At 50.7% G+C, this 19737-nt stretch overlaps 2 protein-coding genes across 4 annotated transcripts in view; both read right to left on the bottom strand.

Annotated features, from left to right (window-relative positions):
* The window catches only part of LOC142488353 (uncharacterized), a 148567-nt gene that overhangs the window by 76216 nt on the left and 52614 nt on the right, over positions 1-19737 (bottom strand). The window lies entirely within an intron of this gene.
* Positions 17765-18899, bottom strand: LOC142488863 (uncharacterized; the record flags this gene model as incomplete). Its single annotated transcript, XM_075589199.1, has 1 exon — positions 17765-18899. A coding segment is annotated over one exon (1020 nt), but the record flags the coding sequence as incomplete, so codon positions are not given.

Consider the following 19737-nt stretch of genomic DNA (forward strand, 5'->3'; position numbering starts at 1 on the left):
AAGTGTAACGGGTATTCCCCCCCACCCAATCGCATATATGGCGTATGTAAGGGGAACCTATATGTTACCAGGTGTGGTGCAGTATACCTGTCAGGCTCACAGGAGGTCTGAGCCTCCGCTAGTGAGAGCCTGGGGTGAATCCTCTGGAACGATCTTCTAATTACAGCGCCTCCACCTGTGCAGGATTCTAGGAGTGTAGAAAGCCCCCTACACAGGACCCACCTATATGAACCACATACACCAAGGTATAACACAGGTTTACTATATGGGCAGATAAAGCACAATACAAATGCCTCAACAATATGACATCAACAGTAGCCCTTGTAAAAAAAACCCACCCCTCTGCCCCCCCCCCCCCCCGATCCTGATCCTGATCCTCCGCCACTGGGAGCCTGGGGAATACTTAATATCTTGATGCAGCGCCTCCACTGGCGAGGGATCCCAGCGTAGTGGGAGAAGCCCCTCACCGGAACCGATATACACAATAATTACACACCTTTATATAAGAACGGTATTTACTGAACACACCTTATGCATGCACCATCAACATAACATAGCGAGCAGAATATCACCCCACAACAACACCTCCCGTGTGGAAACCCCAAAGTACTGGAGTGCCTGGGCACTTAACCCCTGAGTGCACAAGCCAATCCCTCCCCTAGGATGTGTGTGGGATAGCGCGCTTCCCTTGTGTTGGGGCCCGTTGGTGCACGTGGAAAGTACCTTCCTGGTCTCAGTCCAGACCAGGACAACACTTGGGACTCAGAGAATCCGCGACGAGGTTTCGCGCTGGAAACTGCTGCTCCTCTCACGAGGGGTGGGGGCTCCTTAGGCGGATGACAAAAAACAAGCGCAAACGCAAACGGTGAAGTATATCAAAACATATTTAGTGTTAAAAAAGGGTAAGTATTCTGATACATGAAATGCTCATGTTCTATTGTTTTGATGAACGCAGAATACTTACCCTTTTTTAACACTAAATATGTTTTGATATACTTCTCCATTTGCTTTTTGCGCTTGTTTTTTGTCTTTTGTCTCTAGTTCTTGGGAGTGCTGAGCCACTCTGTCACTATAGCAGCATACGCAACATACCAACGGTTTTGTATGGTTTTACCAATTTCTTGTCACTTCCACAGTAGGGTTGTGTTTGAAACCATTGTTTAAATATAATATAATAAGGAGGGTTCACACTAATCAGTGGTATCACTTTTAGATATTGATCTTTTAACACAATTGCGCTGTTTTTGAAGTGAAACTTCTTTCGTGGCACCTAGTCCTGATAGAGCAAAACTGGATAGATGAGGGGCGAAATGTGAAACCGAAGTGACGTCACCTAATGGACGCCGCTCCGCTCACACGTCCCCTGTCCCTGTCACATGCGGCGACGGCGAGAGCCGCCGGCGCGCTCCTAATCGCCGCCGCACCCCCCCTAATCGCTGCCGCACCCCCCACACACACACCCCCCCACACACACCCCTGCTGACATATGCGACGCACCGCCGCTACTAACGGCCCAACTGTTCCACGACCGCTGCCATGCCGCGCATGCGCAGTTGTGATGGCGCCGCTGACGGACGCCACACATGTGCAGAAGCGGCTGGCAGCAGCGTCGTCCTCCTCACGCCGATTGGCAGCGGCGCCATTCAGCCTTCCACTGCCGCGGGCGCTCGCGGGCCCCTTGCGCCCGCAGGAAGCGGTGGCACACGGCACAAACCCGGGCTCAACCCGCGCGGCACAGGGCCTCGGTCATTTGTGCCGGGCGCATGTACCCCGCGGGGAGGTGTGTGCGCAGATTGCGTGCGGTGTGTGTGTGTATCTCTGTGTGTGTCTGTGTGTGTGTCTGTGTGTGTGTGTGTGCGCGTGCGCTCAGAATTTGCGTAAGGGGGGGGAGAGAGGTGGTGCGCAATGTTACACCCCGCCCCTGGCTGCAGCTGGACACATACACACTGACTGACCCACCCACACACTGACTGACCCACCCACCCCCCCCCCCACACACTGACTGACCCCCCCACACACTGACTCACCCACCCACACCCCCCCACACACTGACTCACCCACCAACACCCCCCCACACACTGACTCACCCACACACTGACTGACCCCCCCACACCCCCCCACACACTGACACCCACACCCCCCCACTGACTCACCCACCCACACCCCCCCACACACTGACTCACCCACCAACACCCCCCCACACACTGACTCACCCACACACTGACTGACCCACCCACACCCCCCCACACACTGACACCCACACCCCCCCCACTGACTCACCCACCCACACCCCCCCACACACTGACTCACCCACCCACACCCCCCCACACACTGACTCACCCACCCACACACCCCCACACACTGACTCACCCACCCACACACCCCACACACTGACTGACCCACCCACACCCCGCCCACACACTGACTGACCCACCCACACCCCCCCACACACTGACTGACACCCCACACACTGACCCACCCACCCCCCCACACACTGACTCACCCACCCCCCACACACTGACTCACCCACCCACCCCACCCACACACTGACTCACCCACCCACCCACCACCCCCACACTGACCCACCCCCCACACACTGACTCACCCACCCACCCCCCCCCCCAAACACTGACTCACCCACCCACCCACCCCCCACACACACTGACTAAACCCCCACACACCCCCCCCACACACTGACTCACCCACCCACCCCCCCACACACTGACTCACCCCCCCACCCCCCCACACACTGACTCACCCACTCACACACCCCCCCACACACTGACTCACCCACCCACCCCCCCCCACACACTGACTCACCCACCCACACCCCCCCACACACTGACTCACCCACCCACACCACCCCACACACTGACTCACCCACCCATACCACCCCACACACTGACTTACCCACCCACACACCCCCACACACTGACTCACCCACCCGCACCCCCCCACACACTGACTCACCCACCCACACCCCCTCCACACACTGACTCACTCACCCACACACCCCCACACACTGACTCACCCACCCACACCCCCCCCCCCACACACTGACTCACCCACCCACACACCCCCACACACTGACTCACCCACCAAAACCCCCCCACACACTGACTGACCCATCCACACACCCCTACACACTGACTCACCCCCCCCCCCCCCCCCCACACACTGACTGACCCCCCACACACTGACTGACCCCCCCACACACTGACTGACCCCCACACACTGACTGACCCCCACACACTGACTGACTGACCCCCCCACACCCCCCCCCCACACACTGACTGACCCACCCACACACCCCCACACACTGACTGACCCACCCACACACCCCCACACACTGAATGACCCACCCACACACCCCCACACACTGACTGACCCACCCACACCCCCCCACACACTGACTGACCCACCCACACCTCCCCACACACTGACTGACCCACCCACACCCCCCACACACTGACTGACCCACCCACACACCCCCACACACTGACTGACCCACCCACACACCCCCACACACTGACTGACCCACCCACACACCCCCACACACTGACTGACTCACCCACACCCCCCCACACACTGACTGACCCACCCACACACCCCCACACACTGACTGACCCCCCCACACCCCCCTACACACTGACTGACCCACCCACAGCCCCCCACACACTGACTGACCCACCCACAACCCCCCCACACACTGACTGACCCACCCACACCCCCCACACACTGACTGACCCACTCACACCCCCCCACACACTGACTGACCCCCCCACGCCTCCCCCACACACTGACTGACCCCCCCCACACACACTGACTGACCCACCCACACACCCCCACACACTGACTGACCCACCCACACACCCCCACACACTGACTGACCCACCCACACCTCCCCACACACTGACTGACCCACCCACACCTCCCCACACACTGACTGACCCACCCACACACCCCCACACACTGACTGACCCCCCCACCACCCCCACACACTGACTGACCCCCCCACCACCCCCACACACTGACTGACCCACTCACCCCCCCCACACACTGACTGACCCACCCACACCCACACACACTGACTGACCCACCCACACCCCACCCACACACTGACTGACCCACCCACACCCCACCCACACACTGTCTGACCCCCCACACACTGACTGACCCACCCACACCCCACCCACACACTGACTGACCCCCCCACACCCCCCACACACTGACTGACCCACCCACACCCCCCCACACACTGACTGACCCACCCACACCCCCCCCCCACACACTGAATGACCCACCCACAACCCCCCCACACACTGACTGACCCACCCACACACCCCCGCACACTGACTGACCCACCCCCACGCACACTGACTGACCCACCCCCACACAAACTGACTGACCCACCCACACCCCCCCGCACACTGACTGACCCACCCACACCCCCCCACACACTGACTGACCCACCCCCACCCCCACACACACTGACTGACCCCCCCCACCCCCCCGCACACTGACTGACCCACCCCCCACATACTGACTGACCCACCCACCCCCCCCGGACACTGACTGACCCACCCCCACGCACACTGACTGACCCACCCACACATCCCCGCACACTGACTGACCCTCCCCCACACACACTGACTGACCCACCCACACCCTCCCCACACACACCCCATCCACACACACCCCCCCCCACACACCCCCACACACACCCCCCACACACACCACACACATCCCCCCCACACACACACACACACACACACACACTGACTGACACACATACACACACACACACACACACACACACACACACACTGACTGACACACAGACACACACTGACTGACACACACACACACACACACACACACACTGACTGACACACACACACACACACACACACACACACACACACACACACACACACACACACACACACACACACACACACTGACTGACACAGATACACATACACATGGACAGACACAGATACACATACACACTGACAGACACAGATACACATACACACTGACAGACACAGATACACATACACACTGACTGACACACACACACACACACACACACACACACACACACACACACACACTGACTGACACACACACTGACTGACACACACTGACTGACACACACACGCACTCACTGACACACACACACACACACACACACACACACACTGACTGACACAGATACACATACACACTGACAGACACAGATACACACTGACTGACACACACACTGACTGACACACACACACTGACTCTCACACACACATACACACACACACACACACACACTGACACACACACACACTGACTGACACACACACACACACACACTGACTGACACATCATTACTGCTGACTGCATGACTGCATCATTACTGCTGTGATGCTGCCTTTACCATTTATATTTGCTGTGACTTCACTTCTCAAATTATGCACTTCTTTCTACCAGCCTCAGTATGTCTCAAACTCTATTCATATATCTCCATCTCTCCTTTCGTCACCACTTCTCAGTTCACATGAACTCCTTTCTTACCTGCGTCCTCTGACACCACACAGCTATATCCCCTGCACTAAAAAACACCCCTACAAATCCTCCTCACACATCCTCTTTCTATCCATGCTTCTCCTCCTTGCTTCTGGGGATATCTCTCCCAATCCTGGTCCCTGTCTTATTTCTACATGCTCGTCCTCGCCTCCCACATGCAACTTCTACTCCTTCTGGTGTCAACCCATCCAACCTCATACCCATCCCCTGCCACCCTCCCTCCTCTCTCCCTTTCTCCTGTGCCCTTTGGAACGCACGCTCTCTTTCTAACAAGTTCCTCTCTGTACATGACTTCTTTCTCTCTCACTCCCTGCTTCTCTTTGCTATAACTGAGACCTGGCTCACTCAGTCTGACTCTGCTCTGGAAGCTGCCCTCTACTATGGTGGCCTTTCCTTCTCCCACACTCCGCGCCCTGATGGCAGGGGTGGAGGCGTGGGGCTCCTGCTCTCCTCTGTCTGCCATTACCGAACCCTTCCTATTCCCCCCTCTCTTGCTTTTCCCTCCTTTGAGGCTCACACTGTCCAGATCTTCTCTCCTCTCCCTGTTCATGTGGCGGTCATCTATCGCCCACCTACCCCTACTCATTTCTGCCTTTCTCTCTCACTTTGAATCCTGGCTCTCTTTCTTCCTCTCCTCAGACTCCCCTGTTCTTCTCCTTGGGGACTTCAATTGCCACATTGATGACCCCTCTCTCTCTTGGGCTTCCCACTTTCTTTCTCTTACCTCTTCTTTTGGCCTTCAACAGTGGACTGCAGCAAGCACCAACAAGGATGGCCACTACTTAGACCTGGTTTTCACTAAAAACTTCTCTCTCTCTGATTTCTCAATTTCCCCTTTTCCTCTCTCTGACCATCATCTCATCTCATTCTCTTTATCTCGCTTCTCCCCTTCTCCACCTCCATCTACCCCCCGGTTCTGCAGAAACCTGCGCTCTATTCACTTACCTGACTTTGAGTCCACTTTACGCTCCTCCCTCTCCTCTCTCAGCTCTGCTACAGACCCTGACAACCTGGTCAGAAAGTACAACTCTGTCTTGTCCTCGTCTCTTGATCTACATGCCCCGCTTTCTCTCTGCCGCCCTCGCCCTTCTAACCCTAGACCCTGGCTAAATTCCCACACGCGCATGCTGCGTTCCTCCACTCGTTCCTCTGAACGCCTCTGGAGGAAGTCTCACACTCTCGCAGACTTCCTTCACTACAAATTTATGCTATCCTGTTTCAACTCTGCCCTCTCGCAAGCTAAACAAGCCTACTTTTCTGCACTAATCAACATGCACAAGTCTAACCCACGCCGTTCTCTGTCTTTGATACTGTACTCAAACCACCCTCAGCTGCCTCTCCTTCCTCCATCTCCGCTCAGGACTTTGCTGACTATTTTAAGGAAAAGGTGGAATCCATACGGCAGAACATCCCCTCTGTTTCTTCCCCCCATCCTACACCTCTTCCTAACTCTCCTCCTGCCTTCCTTGAGTCTTTTTCCACTGTCTCAGAGGAGGATGTGTCGCTGTTGATCTCCTCTTCTCCCTCTACCACTTGCCATCTTGACCCCATTCCCTCCCATCTCCTAAAACCTCTAGCTCCTACTATAATCCCTACGCTTACACACATTTTTAACTCCTCCCTCTGCTCTGGAACCTTTCCATCCTCCTTCAAACATGCAACAGTCATACCATTACTCAAAAACAGCAAGCTTGACCCTACCTGTCTTTCTAACTATCGACCTGTCTCCCTCCTGCCTTTTGCCTCTAAACTACTTGAACGTCTTGTATTCTCTCGCTTGCTCCATTTTCTCAACACCTATTCTCTCCTAGACCCTCTACAATCTGGCTTCCGCACTGTTCACTCCACCGAAACAGCCCTTACTAAAATAACTGACGACCTCCATGCTGCCAAAGACAGAGGTCATTACACTCTGCTCATATTACTCGACCTCTCTGCAGCATTTGACACCGTGGACCACCCTCTTCTCCTCCACATTCTCCATACTCTAGGTATTCGGAACAAAGCTCTATCCTGGATCTCATCCTACCTCTCCCATCGTACTTTTAGTGTCTCTTCTGCTAACACCTCCTCCTCCTCTATTGATCTCTCTGTGGGGGTACCCCAGGGCTCTGTCCTGGGACCTCTTCTCTTTTCTCTGTACACACTCTCTCTAGGTGATCTAATAACATCTTTTGGGTTTAATTATCACCTCTATGCCGACAACACACAAATATACTTTTCAACACCTGACCTTACACCTGCTGTACAAACCAAAGTTTCTGAATGTCTCTCTGCTATATCATCCTGGATGGCCCTCCGACGCCTTAAACTCAACATGGCTAAAACAGAGCTCCTCATACTTCCTCCCAAACCTGGCCCTACTACCTCCTTCCACATTACTGTTGGAACTACAGTCATTCACCCAGTAGCCCAAGCACGCTGCCTAGGGGTCACATTCGACTCCTCTCTCACATTCGCCAGTCACATTCAAAACATTTCTAAAACTTGTCGCTTTTTCCTCCGCAATATAACTAAGATACGCCCTTTCCTCTGTTGCTCGACTGCTAAAACTCTGACTCAGGCCCTCATTCTCTCCCGTCTTGATTACTGTAACCTCCTGCTGTCCGGCCTTCCTGCCTCTCACCTGTCTCCCCTACAATCTATCCTAAATGCTGCTGCCAGAATCACTCTACTCTTTCCTACATCTGTCTCAGCATCTCCCCTCATGAAATCCCTCTCCTGGCTTCCGATCAAATCCCGCATCTCACACTCCATTCTTCTCCTCACTTTTAAAGCTTTACATTCTTCTGCCCCTCCTTACATCTCATCCCTAATTTCTCGGTATGCACCATCCAGACTCTTGCGTTCTTCTCAAGGATGTCTTCTTTCTACACCCTTTGTATCTAAAGCCCTCTCCCGCCTTAAACCTTTTTCACTGACTGCCCCACACCTCTGGAATGCCCTTCCCCTCACTACCCGACTAGCACCCTCTCTATCCACCTTTAAGACCCACCTTAAGACACACTTGCTTAATGAAGCATATGAATAGCACTGTGGATATTCTAAACATGATACATAAAGCTTGGCCCCCTGCAGAAGCACTTACCAGAACTCCCTCCTACTGTCTCTATACGTTCTCCCTACCTACCAATTAAACTGTAAGCTCCTCGGGGCAGGGACTCCTCTTCCGAAATGTTACTTTTATGTCTAAAGCACTTATTCCCATGATCTGTTATTTATATTATCTGTTATTTATTTGATTACCACATGTATTACTACTGTGAAGCGCTATGTACACTAATGGCGCTATATAAATAAAGACATACAATACAATACAATACACACATACACACACACTGACTGAGACACATACACACACTGACTGAGACACATACACACAGAGAGACATTCACACAACACAGAGAGAGAGAGACATACACTGACACACACACACACTGACTGACACACACACTGACTGACACACACACTGACTGAGACACATACACACACTGACGGAGACACATACACACAAGGAATTCACACTTAGTGCAAATAGCTAATACAGGGGATGTGTGCCGAGCACGCGCATTATAAATCAAATTTATTTGCGTTTTGTCACTGAAATTGTATTTTGATTTTTAATTAAAACATCACCAATACAAATACAATTTCTGTGACAAAAATCAAAGAAGTTTCACTTACTATGCGCGTGCACAGCACACACAGCTTTTTTTTTGGGTTGCGCACTTATTTCTTTGTTCCTTAAGCGGATGCCTCTGGATGGGGTTCCCGTTGGAGTGTACCCCTGTAAATAGTCTATACCAAGGAGTCCTGGTAGGCTCCCCTGCAACAGGCTGCACTTCTCTTCAGGCAATGTCCTGCAGCATATCTCACACTATTACTACTGTGAAAAGGTCCCTATCTGAGGCCTTTCCCTACAGTACACAATGCTCACAATGTCTACTGGGACTCAGGGGAACTATCTGGGACCTAGGGGGCAATCCTGGCCTAGTCCAAAGGAGCACTGCTGCTTGCACCCTCTCTGTCCGGACCTTGACTGACTTCTGCATGTCATAGAACAGAAATACCAATTTCTGCCTTCTCTGTTTCACCCCCTCCCCCCCCCTTTCCTTGGCAGTTCTGCCAGCTAGCTGTATTTGGATGTTACTTTCCTTGCAGTTTCACTCCCAGTGCAGATGGATTGGATACATTATGTTGCCTTTTTTCCTTCCAGTCTGTCACACCCCTGGTTGCCCTGGCAACATCTCCAGTCCTCCAAGTTAATGGGCTTTCCCATTCCCCCCTGTCCCTGCTGACAGTTAGTTTGGCCTGACCCCTATCCCTGTGTCACAAGCAGTACCCAATGTCTTTACTTCCTGACATTGGCAGAGTGAGTACATTTATGTTACACCCCTATGGCAAGGCCAATTCTTTTCACCTGCCCTTAACTACAAAGCATCCACAGAGATACACCTTTCCAACACAAACATCTTATCCACAAGTGCCTGTTTTTATTGCTGCTTTCCTAAATAAAGTGAAGAAAATATACAGGACTTGTTGTGCTTTGGAAAGAGGGCTGAGTTGAAGCTAGCTGGGTTCATTCATACCCTAGACATCTTGGGGATACACACAGGAACAGCTACTCGCAACCCTTATGCTATACAGAATAGTCTCTGCACCCCAGACAGAGCAGCAGGCTTTATACCAATGAAGCACAGACTTTCTACAGCAAAAGCCTTACAAACAGCAAGCAGTTTACACTTCACACAGCCTGCAGCAGTACAAGCAAGCAGCTTACACTGCACACAGCCTGCAACAGTACAAGCAAGCAGCTTACACAACTTCTGTAGCAGTACAAGCAAGCAGCTTACACTGCACACAGCCTGCAACCAACACTCAAGGCTCCAGCACTGCAGTCAAACAGTGCACCATATACAGAACTTTGATTGCTCTTTTCTGTCTTTGAGTCCACCCTCTGCACAGCTTCAAAGTGAGGGATTACCATCTCACCTAACCCTGCGCACGTTCCACGGCTAGCGCCACCAGGGCCACGCCAGCAAACTCCCACCAGGACACGGGTCAGAGCCACCGGACACCTGTAAGTACAGCTACCCCTATGTTTACCGCTGAAGGACACCTACCGGCACTATCTGAGACAGTTATCCATCGCTGATGCAGGTAACAGACCACATGCCACACGCATTGGCTAAAGGCCTACACACACCTGCAACATGGCAGAACTCAGATCCTCACCAGACATCACGCAGGAGAGTGACCACTCAGACACAGAGACCGCCGCGCAAATGCAAAAGCGCAGGCAGGCGCAAGGCCTAAACGGATAGTCACACTGACACAAAAGGCACGCGAAAAGTACGAAACTGACATTGAAGTGCACCGCGCTAAATTAGAGAAGGCCTGGGAAACAACCACACTCGGAATACGCAATGTCGCCGGCACTGGCAATTATGTACAACAGCTCGAGCAGGCAATAACTCAATTAAAGATAGATCACGCATGCTACCAAGAGCTGTCAGAGGCATATGTCACTTACTTGGCCAAAGCTAACACCGGCGAAAACCTGCAAGAAAGGGACTTACAGCATAATATTGACTTGACACGTGACAGCCGCGTGCGAACCTCTATCACGGAAGCCGAGAGTAAGAGAAAAGACATTTTGCTGGAGACCGCATCACAGCGCTCCAGCACATCCAGGCATTCATCAAGATCAGCGCAATCTAACGCGTCCAGCGCAAGCGCTACCGAGGCGCAAGCCACCACAGAGGCCGCACGTGCCAGGGCCCAATATGGTCGGAGAGAGGCAGCCATAATGGCAGAGAGAGTGCGCATAGAAGAGCAAGAGCAGACAGCCGCCGCCACTGCCACCTCCAATGCTGTCGCCGCAGCCACTGCGCGTAGGAAAGCCGAATTTGATGCGGAACTAGAGGCAATTAATCAAGAGAAGGAAGCCGCCGCCATAGCCCATGCTGAAGTCCTAGAAGCAGCCGCGCAACAGGATGGCGGGGAGCAACCGTACAGAGGGTGGGGGAGAGAGAGGTGGGGGGGTGGGAGTGGGCGAGAGAGTTTGAGGGTGGGGGGAGGGGACAGGTGGGGGGAGCGGACAGGTGGTAAGGAGAGGTAGGGGGGAGGGGACAGGTGGGGGCGAGGTGGTGGGGGGACAGGTGGGGGGAGGGGACAGGTGGGCGTGAAGGTGGGGAGATAGGGCGTGAAGGTGGGGAGATAGGGGGGGTTGGATTACATTTGAATCATTTTGAGCATTTTTAGCATGGCATGGTTATATATGTGTATGTTTGTCTTTAAGTAACTGATTTTCTCCCCCCAGCTTTTTAGCTGTGGTGGAGTTGCTCTGCCCCTGGGGTGGTCCCAGTTACTACTTAGGGGGCCGGTGCCCTCCTCTTGACCATACCTGGCTGGTCCTAGGTAGGGCCGTGGCAAAGTCCTGTACACCCCCCAAAAAGTTCCCCCACCTCAGCCCCCCCCCCCACCACGCCGGGACCCCAGTCGAGGGTTCAGGCCCGCAACTGTAGGCTCCCCCCCTACACCCCCTGTGGGGTCCAAGCGCAGCGGGAGTAATGGATAGGGTGACCAGATTTTGAAAATCAAAAACTGGGACACATAAAAATTATCAGTGTTCGACAAACCTATACATTTGCACGCCCCGGGCGAGTGGATTTAAAATCGTGGCGAGCTCCTATTGGCCCAAGCAGGACACGTGTGGTACTAGGTGGCAAGTAGATTTTTCTGGTCGGCGAGTAGATTTTTTGGTGATTTGTCGACCACTGAAAATTATTAATACAACAAATTACATTATTAAAAAATGAATATTATGATATTTATCTAATGGTGTCACCATTGATGCTGTATTATTCATTCTACCTCTTCCCATTCTCTCTCTAACTTCTCCCCCATTCCCTATATCGATTCCCTCTATCCCTCCCCTCCCCCATTTTCTATCACCCTCCCCATTTTCTCTCACCCCCACCAGTCTCTCTCCCTTCCCTCGCCCCCCAGTTTCACTCCCTTCCTCCCCCCATTCTCTCTCCCCTCTGTCCCCATTCTTTCCCTCCCCTCCCCTCATTCTCTCCCCATCCCCCCATTTTCTCTCCCTTCCCGTCCCCCCATTTTCACTCCTTTTTTCCCCCCATTCTCTCTCCCTTCCATCCCCATTCTTTCCCTCCCCTCATTCTCTCCCCACCCCCCCCCCCATTTTCTCTTCCTCCGCTCCTCCATTTTCTCTCTCTCAATCCCCTCCTCTATTCTCTCTCCACCCTCCTCCACCCTCCTTACCTCCCATTTACCACACTGACCCTGCACTGAGACACATTGACCCTGCACTGACACGGACACCCTGACCCTGCATTGACACACACTGACACTGCACTGAGACACTGACCCTGCACTGAGACACTGACCCGACACTGACCCTGTACTGAGACACTGACACACTGTACTGAGACACTGACCCTGCACTGACACACACCAGCTCTGAGGAGCAGCCGCAGGGGGTGGTGGTGGTGTGTGTGTCCTACCTTTCATTGTGGAGCTTGGTTGGGGGGGGAAGCCACCTCACTTCCGGTTCTCACTGCTGAGGCTCTGCTGTCACTAACCCTGCCACCACCCTCTGCAGCAGCAGTCAGACCGGCCTCTGCTCTCCTCTCTGCATTCTTGCTCTCTGCTGCCCCCACCTTCTCTGGTCAAAGCCGGGACAGCCACAAAAAAAACGGACATTTTAAAGTGTCGGGCAGCCGGGACAGACCTTAAAAAAAGGGACTGTCCCGGCTAAACCGGGACATCTGGTCACCCTAGTAATGGAGCGCGTCTCCAGGGCCTGGATGTTGGCTCCCCCCACCCCAGAGAGCCAGATCCCCCTGTCCCTCCCCCACCACAGAGTGCCGAACCCCCCACCCGTCCCCCCACCCTTTCCCTCATCCCAGGGAAGCCACGGAGGGGGCCAGCATACTCCCTGATCGATTCTCCGCTGAAGCGTGTCTGAGGCGCTGCCCTCTGTCGCCGAGTCTTTGGTGTCCCACTCCTCCACTTTAGGCCGGCGGGGTCATGGGCCAGGGCTCCTGCAGGCAAGTGGGGCGGGGGCGGCTGGCACGGGTGGGTGACTGGCACGGGGGAGGGTGGATGGAATGGAGGGGGATCTGGAAGAGCGGGGATGTGGGGCACAGCGAGTGGGACTGTGGGGTTGATCGGGCTGGTTAAGCGGGAGGGGGTAAGCGGGGTGGGGGAGGGCAGTCCATCAGGGTCTCATTGCTTCTGAGTAGGCCTCTGGCGGGCCTGGGAGGCCAATCTTTCTGATGAGCGTGGAGGGGCCTCGTGGTGTCTGGGTCTCTGGGACTTCTGCATCGTGTTGTGTTCTTCTGCTGGCGATATCCCGAGGGTCTGTAGGAATTTTTTTATTTCTTCTGGGTGCCATAGTATCATCCATTTCCTGTTTTTGGGCACCATTAGTTTAAACGGGAAGCCCCATCTGTATTTGATCCCCCTTTCTCTCAAGAGGTATGTCAGTGGCTTTAGGTCTCTCCTCTTTGCCACTTTGATCATGGACAGATCGTTGAATATTTGCAGGGTGGCGTTACCGAATGGGATGTCACCCTTTTCTCTGTTTCTGTTTATGAGCTTTTCTTTTCTGCTGTAGTGATGTAGTTTGATGATCACGTCTCTGCATCGTTTTGGGTCTTCTGCTCTGTGGCCTAGTGCCCTATGGGCTCTATCCATCTCGAGCTCTCTTTTCTTTAGGAACAGATCAATGGCAGTGAAAAGTCTTTTAAGATAGGGCCGTAGCTCTTCATTTGATATGGTCTCTGGGATATTTTTAATCCTAATGTTCTGTCTTCTCTCCCTGTTTTCTTGGTCCTCCTCACCCTCTTTGAGGAGCTTTATTTCGAAGTTTAGTCTTTGTATCTCGTCGTCTGTGGCCGCCTGCATTTGGAGGGATTCCTCCATTTTGGATTCCAGGGCTGTAGTACTCTGGGTTAGGGTAGCGATTTCTTCCTTAAATTCTGTGACCGCCGAGCAGAGCTTGGCCTGGAAGGTCTCCTTAATTTTGTTGAACAGAACAACAGATTTTGTTGATCTTGTTTCGTCGCGGCTGTCACGATGGAATAGAATTTATACCTCAAACACTCTGGGTTTAGATTGAACAAGACTTTTGGTAAAATAAACTTGCAGATTTATTTTGTTTTTAGACAGACAGACACAGTTCAACAACTAAAGCCTGGGACACAGTAAATACTTTTGTGCTGCTGCTTGCTGCCGCTCGCTCTACCAGGAGCTTTTTGCTGTCCTGACAGAGGAGACAGCAAGCGCGCTTGGGAGGCGGGTATCACTGTGTGTGTGTGTGTCACTTGGTAGCTGTCAGTGTGTTTGTGTGTGTGTGTGTCACTGTGAAGTGGTCTGTGTGTTTGTGTGTCACTGGGGAACCTGTGTGTGTGTATATGTGTGTGTGCGTGTGTGTGTGTGTATATTATATAATATTTTAAAAATGAAAAAAAAAGACATGTTGTGAGAATAAATTATTTACCCTCCGGTAGGGACAGAACCGCAGGAGAGTCGGGTACTAGGGGAGATATTAGTTCCCACTGGTGAAGGCGCATAGGAGATCAGCGGGAGCTCATAAACAGTCGCACTAGGATTTGTAAAGTTATTGAGCCCGGGGGAGGAGCAGCTGAGTTAGGTCTAGAAGTGAAAGTTGAAACATAAACCCCCAGACAACAACAGGATAGGGGTGGGGGGAGGAGTAATAGCAAATAGGGAGTAGAAAGATAAGTCAGTAGGAAATCAGGAAGAGTCATGTCACAAGAGTGGGGACTAGGTTCAGGAGTGTGTCAGGAAAGGTACTCCTTGCCCAGGGTTGAAAACACATAAAAGTTTTAGGTTATAACATTGGTGCGAAAGGTTCGTTTATTAATTCGCTTTTGAAGATATAGCATATTTAAGCAATTTAAGATTTATATAATGTATAAAAAATGCTGGGGGGGGGGGGGATAGTGGACTCCTATCTCACCTGTAGGCATGTGCCGAAAAGGGCAGGACATCGGGCTTAACCCAATAACCTGCTCAAGTCCCAAGGGGTCATGGGCCTCAAGAGGGCCTGTGTGCTTGGACCAGAAGGAGGGATGGTCTGAGGAAGGTGCGTTACCCCAGGGCATTGGACCTGAGGTCACTAGTGACCTTTTTTAAGGTCCTTTTTTGTATGTTAGGAATGTTTGTCTCCCCCAGTTTTCCCTCTCGTGTGTTCCCTCCCTCACTCCAGGTTCCCAACATGGAGGTTTAAAAGGTGCTCCAGCTCTGCAGAGACAACAAGGATGTTTTGCAAGACTCGGTCGACAGTGGAGGCTGGTCAGGACACTGGTGAGCAATATCGGTAGAGGCCCTATACACATACATATGGCAGTAATATTCATATCTCAGAACGTTAAGGGCTTTAACAGTCCCAGATTTTAACAGACGGAGAGCAGATGTCCTGTTCCTTCAGGAGACGTACTTTAGCGTGCGCAACAGCCCTAGATACCTTGATAAGAGCTAAAGACAGTTCTGGCTGGCCTCAGCAAAGGAAAAGAAAAAAGGCGTTGCCATTTTGTTCAATAATAAACTATCCATTCAGGTTGAGAAAATAAAAAAAGACGTCGAAGGTAGATACCCCATTCTGGTATGCCTGATCGATAATTGTAGAGTAACACTAGCTAATGTCTATGCACATTGTGAGGAAGAACCCCAGTTCTTCACATCTTTTTTCCAAACGCTTGATAAATGGGCGGAAGGCAGTATAATCTTGGCAGGGGATTTCAACAAAACGGGGTCTGTAACTAGAGAAGCAGGGGGTCCCTGAGGCTGAAATGAATACAGTTCAGCTCCGGAGACCCCTGCTTCAAAACTGTGTTTCTCAAATAAAAGCCACGCGATCGCCTCTTAGAGGCGCGCAGGTAGAGTGACTAATTCAGTCTCACTCTGTGCGCGTCTGTTACAGACAGATGTAGGGACCCCATCAGTCTTAATTCCGTGGCCCATTACAGCCTGCTATGGACTGTCCCACGGAGGGTTTTACACTTTGCATACTGCTCCGTCCCATTTCCCCAGCAGCTGATAAGATAGAAAAGACTGCATCGGTATGTGTTTCAACTTGGTTCCATAGACACGCATGTGCAGAATTCAATGACACACGTGTTTCAACCACACACGTACTGTACCACACATGTAATTCGCGCAGTACATTACTGTATTTATTCATGATTTTTAATATAGAATATTCTCCCTTTACAGGTGAAGAGCCAGCCAGCCTGAAGATGCAGAAAGACTGCACCGTTGGAATAACAGTGAAGAAATATGTATTATTCTATTCTTCATAAAGTCAATTACCTGATGAAAGGTCCACATGGGACCTCAAAGTGTTTTTCCACTGTTCTTGGCTGCACATTAAATGGAGAACGTTATTATGAACTTGTGAGTAGAGCTCTACTTTGTATCTCTGCCTTAGGAGACCTACACTTTGAAGAAACTGTATGTCCATGTTGTGTTGGCGGCACATCTGTAACTGTTTCCCCGCACTTTGGAATTGGGTTACATTTCAATACCATTACATGCAGCATGATATCATATCGGATCATGCGAAAATTAACAGGAATAAAGGAAGGTTACGTTGCATTTAGATTTTAACGACACACTAGCACATAATAGAATTTCTGATCGGTATTGCTACCAATGCTAAAACGCCTTTGTCCTGGCAACGTCATATTCGCGTGTCACTCGCGAGCAGCTGTAAGTGTGACAGAACAGCTGATCCCTGTCTCTCTCCACCTGTCGATCAGCTGTTCATTCACTTTTACCAACGTAATTGTTCATATACTTGTAATAAATACTTTTATACTGATCTTTGGTGCGCTCTGTGTATCTTTTATATTTCAATTAAAAAAACACTTCTCAAACGACATGATACCAATACACTATTTTATTTTCAAACTCTATATCCCATAAAACAATCACCGTATTATGTTTAAAAAGTCACTAGATATAAATTGCTAAAAAAGAGTATCTTAAAAGTCTACAATTGGTACTAGTGTTGATCCTACACTGGTTTACAACAGGACTGACACTGGAAGAGAACAAAGAATAAGTGAGGCAATCTAGACTGACAGCAGCTGGTATAGAAGAAGACAACAATCATGACAGAAGAGGAGAGTGGATTTTACCAGTTGTTTTTATTACACGATACCGGTATATTGGAAACCCCCTACTCTGAACAAGGAAGTTGTTTCTCACGTGTATGAATCCTGTGGTGGTTGATGAGGTAACCGTCACGATAAAAGCTTTGTGTGAATCATCTGGTGTGTGAGAAGTAATGCCTTAATACGAAATTGTTCCCCACACTCTGTACATGTGAAAGGTTTCTCCCCTGTGTGAATCCTGTGGTGTCTGAGGAGTGATTCCTTAAGACGAAATTGTTCCCCACACTCTGTACATGTGAAAGGTTTCTCCCCTGTGTGAATCCTCTCGTGCTCACGGAGACGGGCCTTCGCTGTAAAGCTGTAACCACACTCTGCACATGTGAAAGGTTTCACCCCTGTATGAGTCTTCTGGTGTTCGCGGAGGCTGCTTTTATCACTGAATTGTTTATCACACTCTGTACATGGGTAAGGTTTCTCCCCTGTGTGGACCCTGTGGTGGTTGAGGAGGTGGGCCTTAATTGAAAAGCTTTTCTCACATTCTGTACATGGGAATGGTTTTGTCTCTGTATGAGTAATCTGGTGTTTGAGGAGGCCGTCCTTACTAATGAAATGTTTCCTACACTCTGTACATTGGAATGGTTTTTCCCCTGTGTGAATCCTCTTATGTCTGAAGAGGCTGTTCTTCCGTGAATAACTTTTCCCACACTCTGTACATGTGAATGGTGTTACCCCTGTGTGAATACCCTTATGTTCAATGAGGCCAATCTTCCTAGAGAAACATTTCCCACAGTCTCCACATTTGAAAGGTTTCTTTCCAGTATGAGTGTTCTGGTGTTTGAGGAGATATTCCTTACTGCTGAATTGTTTCCCACACTCTGTACATTTGAAATGTTTCTCCCCTGTATGAATATTCTCGTGTCTTAGGAGGCTCCTCTTACAACTGAGTTGTTTCCCACACTCTGTACAAATAAAGGAATTCTCTGCTGACACTAGTTCCTTGCATGTATCCAACGTGTGACAGGAATCATTGGATTTTGGCACTTCAGGGCTACGAGGAATCAGATGGTTTCTGGACCTATCGGAGCTCTCTCTGTGCTCCTCCTTCAGGAAGTTCTCTAACAGGAGTAAACAAAAAATATAGAACTGAAATTATTTATCTGTAAATCAAAATGACTGAAAGCAAAATACTAATAAAATAATTTGCAAAATGTACTTCATCACTGCTTAATTAACAATGTTTACTTTTTAACCCATGGTTTTAAGGTTGTTGCCCCTTGATATCCAGTGTCCCCAATGACTTTGATGGAGGCCATCAAAGACCTGAAAGTTGTTTCTAGAAGCTCAGTGATGTAATTTTAAAACATATCATTTGTATTTATAACTGTATTGATTGCCTAAAGAAGGGGTCTGCAACCTTTCAATGAAGAGCCATTTTATAAAAAAAATCCTTTGTCCAAAATATTCCGAGAGCCGCAACACATGCATGGAAATTACACCCCAAACACACACATACATACTAATAGGTATATACTGTATAAGCATTAACATACGACAAACTTACTTTAATCAGAATAAGGGAAAATACAAAATATGTGGGGGGGACAAAATGCATCTCAGAATGATAAGTCCCGTTAGGTTTTATTATTATTTTTCCATGCAAAACAATGTCATTTTCAAATACACACATACACTAACCCGCCAGCTTTCCCCTCCCGCCCCCCTAAATACAGGCACACTACTACCTCCCCCATATACACACACTCATACACTACTACCCACCCAAAATACACACGCACACTACCCCCTCCTCCCCCCCAATATGTATACAGCAAGAGACAAATAGGCTTCAATGCTTCATCCAACTGGACAAATCATTTGGTACTATAGCCCTGGTAGGTTTGGGGCTTTTATTCTGTCCTCCTTCTGTGCAATAATCCCTGGTAAGGGCAGGTTTGCCAGGAGTTAAGATGGGTTCTCCCCACTCACT

The sequence above is a fragment of the Ascaphus truei genome, chromosome 2, assembly GCF_040206685.1.
Source record: "Ascaphus truei isolate aAscTru1 chromosome 2, aAscTru1.hap1, whole genome shotgun sequence".
Classification (NCBI taxonomy): domain Eukaryota; kingdom Metazoa; phylum Chordata; class Amphibia; order Anura; family Ascaphidae; genus Ascaphus; species Ascaphus truei.